Source organism: Crassostrea angulata, chromosome 4 (genome assembly GCF_025612915.1).
Source record: "Crassostrea angulata isolate pt1a10 chromosome 4, ASM2561291v2, whole genome shotgun sequence".
Taxonomy (NCBI): domain Eukaryota; kingdom Metazoa; phylum Mollusca; class Bivalvia; order Ostreida; family Ostreidae; genus Magallana; species Magallana angulata.
In genome coordinates, this window is record NC_069114.1 from 35,938,003 (window position 1) to 35,945,220 (window position 7,218).

General features: G+C 32.6%; 1 protein-coding gene across 3 annotated transcripts; it reads left to right on the forward strand.

Annotated features, from left to right (window-relative positions):
- LOC128180310 (acetylcholine receptor subunit alpha-like) lies at positions 1-4,938 on the forward strand. Of its 3 annotated transcripts, none has more exons than XM_052848292.1 (9): positions 1-78; positions 692-938; positions 1,408-1,533; positions 1,779-1,973; positions 2,289-2,543; positions 2,831-2,983; positions 3,117-3,302; positions 4,433-4,480; positions 4,727-4,938. In XM_052848292.1, the coding sequence occupies exons 2-9, from the start codon at positions 723-725 to the stop codon at positions 4,850-4,852; spliced, it is 1,305 nt and encodes a 434-aa protein (XP_052704252.1). In that variant the 5' UTR covers positions 1-78; positions 692-722; the 3' UTR covers positions 4,853-4,938. The 3 variants fall into 3 exon arrangements, with proteins under 3 accessions (XP_052704252.1, XP_052704253.1, XP_052704254.1); XM_052848293.1 differs by having other exon boundaries at positions 4,441-4,480; XM_052848294.1 differs by lacking the exon at positions 692-938 and having other exon boundaries at positions 35-78.
- Positions 4,939-7,218: the final 2,280 nt, after the last annotated feature.

Consider the following 7,218-nt stretch of genomic DNA (forward strand, 5'->3'; position numbering starts at 1 on the left):
ATCGTACACAACTACTGCGACATCCGGAATTGTTGCAGACGATGTTTGCTTTTAACATTCTACAGTAAAGCCCCTAAGGTATGTTTTTTTAGACTACTTGTTTTTTTTTGGGGGGGGGGGGGGTTGGGGGTTGGGGGGGGGGGTTTACTGGAGTTGGTTTTATTTTTTTTGCATATGAATGTAATTTTGTACTTACTGATATCGCTTTTTTTTCCTTTAAAAAAGGTCAGGATAACGTGTATTACCTCTAGGCCTCTCCCCATGGCCCCACCCCCTTTTCTGATATTTTTTCATATGGATGGATGGGGATAATTTCTTCGAGATGTGATTCCCTTTCTATTGGCTAACATCCAAATAACTAATTTAATTATTTTATCATTATACTCTTTTATAACGTAGTATAGATTTACCTATTTATGGTGGTGATCTCTCTCTCTCTCTCTCTCTCTCTCTCTCTCTCTCTCTCTCTCTCTATCTCTCTCTCTCCAGTGTGTGCTTGAAATAAAGTGCCAATTTGTCAAAACTGTAAATAAACAAAATAAAAACTTGCACTCAGGAAAGTCAAAGCTTTTAAAACCATCACTGACTGTTTAAGAATTTCTTCAGTCACTATCGATGTTGAGTTGTATGTAATTTGATTGAGATGCATGCATATAATTTGATTGAGATGCATGGATACTATTCCTTTTAGAAACAGCTGATACACTCTCCTAAGATAGATTATGTTGGAGGTGGAGACAGTGAACTCCAAGAAAACAAAAGATGAAAATGTCAAGTTAGCCAAGGTTTTCAAAGTTTTATCCAGCAACATTGAGAAAAACAATGAACTCCTTGATCAACTTTTTGAATTAACGCTTGAATCTGAGAGCAATCATCAAGGTTTAGCACCTCTTCGATCAATTCTGTCAAAAGATCTCAGTGCTGCAAGAGAAGATAAGGTATAAATCATTTTTTATCGTAAAATTCCCAAATAATAAAGTTATGGAGGCAAAATAAATATTTGAATCACCATAATAATATTGTCGATGTCTCTATCTGTCTGTATACATGAATTGTATTGAGGTCTGTACTTTATACTTTTTTCTGAAATATTTTTAGAAAAAGAGAATCAACTTTTTCTTGAAATTTTTACACTCTCAATTTACCATGTTTCCTCTTGTTGATTTTATTTTAAATCTATTTTATTTTTTTATAGGCCTGCATGATAACTTGCATATCAAGATCTTGTAATGACTGGGGTCTCACAGAGATTATACATAATATATACACTGTATGCATATGTTGAAACTCATGAATTTATGAAGGGAGATAATCATCAGAGCACGATCTGTTTATCCTTATTCTGTCTGTCCATCCAGTTTTATGCATATGATATAATGTATTGTCAAGTTTGTTTTGGTTTTTTAGGTGACAGTAGAAATAAAGCTCACTTTTATGAAAATAAATGATATTGATACAGTGGACCAGAAGTTTCAGTCAGAGATTTTCATCCAAGCAAAGTGGCATGATCACTTGATCAAGCCAGATGAAAAGGTAAATACATTTTAAAGTTGATAGACTGTCCATTTGAATTCATAAAACATACATGTACAATAGAATACATATCATGCTGTACAGATAATATTTAGAACCACATTCCACCAATCACATGGCCCCTCAATCCCCTAAAAATAATTTGCAATAGGTACATCCTCTTAGCTATTCAGACATGATATATTTTAAGGCATTTAATAGCATCATTTTAAAAATGAAAATGTGTATTTGAATCAAACATCAAGGTATTTGAACCATCAATGATGTGGACTCCAAAGTTGATTATTTTGAATATTGACGGATCAATAGAAGAGGAACACATAGACTACTCTATTCTACATAGCAATGATGATAATCCACCAAGAGTGCAGCTGATGTGGAAATTCAAAGCTTTCTTTAAGGAGAATTTGGAATTGCAACACTTTCCAGTGGATGTTCAGGTAAAATCAAGCTCTTGATGTCATTGTACTACTTCTCCAGAGCAATAAATGACTTAAAGTGTTACAGGCAAGTACCACTTCAATCTTGTGCCCGTTGTCAAGTTGATAGATATTTCAACGATATAGATAAAGAAATGATATTTTCAATTCAGTGAAGATCGAGTCTTGAGGAAGCACACTGAATACATTAAATAATGCCTTGCTGGTAAAAAAAAAATCCTTCCACCATTCATTATATTTATTATTAATTTGCCGGTAATTTAACTGGCATTAACTTACATACTCTTTGCTCTGAGGAGTTTGTTTCAACTTCAGGACCTGACAATTTCCATCTCTACAGAAAAGTCGATTCATGAGATTGAGATAATTGAAGACCAGAGTTCTCTCAGTTCAGTCAACACTCAGGCCTTCCTGGATGCCTCAGAGTGGAACCTGTACAACCACACTGAGTCCTACAGAGACAAAACAACTGTCGAGTACGCTAGGTCAACTGTGCATTCTATCCTTCATATACAGTGCAGGGTGGCAAGGAAGATAGGCTATTTTGTGTGGAATATCATATTCATTGTGGTTTGTAATAATTATAATTTTTCAGCATAATTAAGAGATAAACTGCAAGTTGAAAAGTTCAATTAGATATGAACTTGATTGGTCATGTGATCAAATCGTGTGAAGCCCAAAGGGCTTCTCCGACAATTTTTTGGCTTTGCTTCTTTTTGAATGTGAGTGATGTTCAATGAAACGGAATGTATGGATATACATACATGTAAATATACTTTAGTCTTTGGTATTTTATGTTTTCATAGAAATCTCGGTATAACACCTAGTAGATTAGTAGTAATGCACCTCTGTTTCAGTTCCTGATCATTGGCCTGACCTTTGCCTCCTACTCCATTGAGGTTGATAATGGAGACAGACTGGCTGTCAACATCACCCTTTTCCTTACTGCTGTCACCTTCAAACTGGTCGTCAAGCAAAGTCTGCCAACTATTTCATACCTCACTTACCTGGTAATTGAATGAAACAAATCCCATAATCAGTGCTCACAAGCTCCCGATATTGTTCATGTAGCTAAATGAAAGTATGAAATTATAGAACTTTATACCAGTATATAAATAATATGCTTTTCAATATCTTTCACAGGATCTATATGTACTGGCTGCACTGATATTCCTTGCATTAAATGCTACTCAGAATGCTGCAATGAAATCCTTAGCTTACATTTATCAACTGAAGGAAGTAAAGATTTATGATCACAATTCCATTGCCAGCCTTGCTGTTATCTTCATATTGTTTCATATCGTCTTTGGAATTTATATAGCCTTCACTGTAAGAATTATTGATCGACAACAGACACGATTCACTTTTAAGGGCATGATCACGATTTTCGTCAAATTCTATTTTTATTATTAACAATGCTTAAGAAATGCATTTCTAATGATTAAATGAAATTTGAGAGTCAGTCTTTAAGTTTTAGGCAAAATACAGAGCTCACAAATCTGTGTCGTGTAAACAAGGCCCGTGCCCTGTTTTTGTTTACATAGGTTCAATCGAATATACCAATTAAAAACCTTTTTCAAGCTGATTTTTTATCTTCTTCTTCATTTTAAGCATAGATAAACAGATCCTAACGTTTAACATGTTTAACACATTCATCTTAAGTCTAAATTTAAAATTTTCACTTCAACATTCAAAATTTAAACAAAAGCTTTGTTTACATGTCAAAGAATTGTAAGCTCTGTAATTCGCATATAACTCAACAAATGACACTCAATTTTGTTTGCCTAACAATAAGAATGCCTCACTGAAGCAGTGTAATTATTCAAATCGGAAAAATAATTTTTGACCAAAATCGTGACCATGCCCCTTTAAAATTCCATTGCTTAGGTTATTAACCTTGGACATCAATGATACTGTAAACCACTTGAATTGCTTGCGAGAAATTGTCGCGAAGTTCGCAAGAGCCTCATTGTCGCAAATATTTCTTACCGCAAACCAGTATTTACTACACATGTAATTGTAATAAAAGAAAAAAAACGTGTGCCTTTAATGAAACACTCGGGAGTATAGCCTGGTTCCGGCCTACCCATAATGGGTAGGCCGGATCCAGGCTATCGGAAGTACTGTCTTACAAAAAACGGGGTTCACATTAAACACGGTATGACCAATATATGTGACGAAACGGGGGTAATCTAAAAAAACATAATGTTACATGTATTACAGCCGCGATCAAGTTCATCTCGGGTAAATTGCGAAATTAAGTAGTTGAGAATAATAGTACAATTGGTTTACAGTAATCATATAATTGAGTAATCATTTTTTATTATTTAACAGTTTGAATTCTTGAAATCAATTGTAATAATTGTGATGATCGAGACATTTTTTGCAAATTTTGTCTTCTTGAGTTGTTATAGTATATGTAATCTAAAAATACGGAGGGTAGCATTTATCTTTTTGAGGCCACCAGAAGGCGATGGAAAATGCAGGAAAAAGACAAACTTTACCAGGTACATGTACTCTCAATATTTTGATCTAAAATAATTGTAATCTTTAAAAATAAATCAATTTGATTACTCCTGTTTGAATTAAATATAATCATATGAACTTGGTTACAATAGCTTGTGTATTATAAGAATTTTTGTAGAGTAAACTGCTCAACCCAGTTTAATATACTCAATTCAATTCTGCTTTATTTGAAACATTCTTGTAAACATTTTTTTAAACTAGCTTAGACTCACTGACATTGATTGTAGGAAAAGAAAGATTACATTGAGAGATCAAGGATGTCACCCAGAGGTACTGGTAAACGAAAGAGAAGATACCCTCCTGTGGCCCAACCAAGGGGATCTCTCGCGTCCTTCTTCGAAAGTCGCTACTAGCCGAGCTGCTGGTGCTCTGCAAAAAGGGCAATAACTCTGCTTTTAAAAACACTTAATTAACTCAAAATTAAACTCCTATTTTTGAATGTGCTGGTTTATTTATCATGATACACTTTATCATTACAGGATACAAAATCAATGTATGTTAAGCCTGAGTCATTAATGTGACCTATTGCAACTGATCTTCCTTCATCGCCGTGCGTGTCGTTCGTTGTGCATAAACAATTTTACATTTTAACTGCAGAATCTTCTCGAAAACTACAAACCATTTTTAACCAATGTGAAAAATCTCTACGGTAAGAGGAATCTAAATTGTACGATTCTTGACTTAACACCCCCATGTACTCATAGACGGGCCAAATATGCAAATAGCCACATTTTGCAACATCGTCTCCTCTACTCCCACACACTTTGGGAAAAAAATAATAAATGGTTATGGTGTCCATGAAGCCATCTACCAAAATTGTGAGTTCATTGTCCCTGGTCAGGGGTTCAGACCTTATGGTCAAGCCAATATCAGCATGTAGTAAAAATTTATTACACCTTAGAAAATTTTCTACTATTCTCATATATGTATTCGAAAACTTCTCATATAATTATGTATTCGAAAACTTTATGCATATAGTTATCATGTCCGTGAAGCCTTCTACCAAAATTGTAAACTCAGGACCCCCTGGGACAGGGGTTCCTAGAAAATCTTTTTCTTTACTAGCCCTCATATGTACATATGTATATTGTATTGTTTATTACCAAGAACCATACGATTAATAGGTTTAATATATATACATAAGTGAACAAACATATGAAAACATTTTTAAAAACAAAAACAAAAAAGAAAGACCATCACAATTTTGTATTAGACTGCGTGTGCACATAGCAGTCTGCAAAATATACAATTCAATTCAATTCTTTATTTCTTTAAGCTTTACAGCTTATCAGTATAACATATGTATAACATGAGTTGGTAGTGTATTTACAGTGTATTTACAGGAGAACTTGTGCACGTACAGATAATAACATTCACTGTTACATGTATATACAGGTTGAGAAAACAAAAGACTGCAATTATGTAATACAGTTGTCCCTTAATAACATACTTTTTGAGATGAATTTGCCAAGATTACAGAGATCTTTAACATTGTCAGTATTAAAAAGTTGAATTTATTTAAACATACAAGGTTTTTTATAATAATATACATGACAGAAGTAAACAGGATAATAAAGAGTATATTATCAAAACAAAAACTAATTCTAATTTTATCGTAATTTTGAGCATTTATATAGGTAATTTCCCAAATTGCACAACTTTTTGAAATTCTTTGTTGAAAGTAATTGAATAAGTCTAAAAACGGAAGGCTTTTCATAATATTTTTTTACATACAACTTTCTTATTTCCTTATGAAATGGACAGATTAAAATAAAATGAAACTCATCTTCAATCTGTGATAGTGAAAATAGTTTACAAACTCTCATTTCTATGGATATTATAAAATCTGCCACGCTCGATCTCTAGTTGATGAGAGAATAAATGGTATTTACTTATAAATTGAACATATACAGTTGGTATTGGTTTTGTTAAATATTCTTGTACTTCAAAATTATTACATAAGTGCTTATACATTATACATTTGGGAGAATTTTCAAAGTAGCCATGTCCTTCTTGTATAAACATGTCGGTCAACCTCTGCTTCACTTCATGTAAGAATACATGTTCATTAAATTGTTCTTTACAGTTCCATATATATCCAAAACCTAAATTGTTATACATGTATTTGAGAAAAACTGATTAATTAATAGTTCAAATTAAAAAGACGGCAGCCATAAATTCAGTTTTTCTAAATTTTTCTGTAAAAAGAGTTTAATTAACCCAAAATTGGGATGTTTAGTCAAAGGTAAAGATTATCATCATATCGTGATGAAGTATGCTGACTAAAAAGTTTTAAAAAGTCGACTTGTTTATACTTAATAGTTTTATACTTTATCAATAATTATTCATTTTCATTTTTTTTTCAAATTTGTCAAAAATATCACAAATTTCCGTTTTTGAAGAAGTTTTTTTTTTATATCCTGTCTCTTATGTTATGAAACCGCAGAAATTTGAGCTCATGTTTTAAAATTGTTGTCATAAGAATAAACGTTTAGTAATTTTTCAGTTTTCAGCGATATTTTGTCCAGAAACTCATCTTTTTACCCCAAAATTCATAATATCAAAATCAGAATAACAGGGAAGAATTTTGTAGGCTTTGCTTTTTAAAATGATTGACTTATAAATGAGTTTCGTAAGAACTTTTCTGAAGATAACAAAAAGTTAACAAAAACATCACAACGAGATATAATAGTGGCCAGGAAAATTATTTTTTGATAAT

Coding starts and splice junctions, on each gene's coding strand:
- LOC128180310 (XM_052848292.1), top strand. CDS start 723: ATGTTGGAGGTGGAGACAGTGAACTCCAAGAAAACAAAAGATGAAAAT. Junction 939..1,407: donor GTGCTGCAAGAGAAGATAAG/GTATAAATCATT, acceptor TTGGTTTTTTAG/GTGACAGTAGAAATAAAGCT. Junction 1,974..2,288: donor ACTTTCCAGTGGATGTTCAG/GTAAAATCAAGC, acceptor TTTCAACTTCAG/GACCTGACAATTTCCATCTC.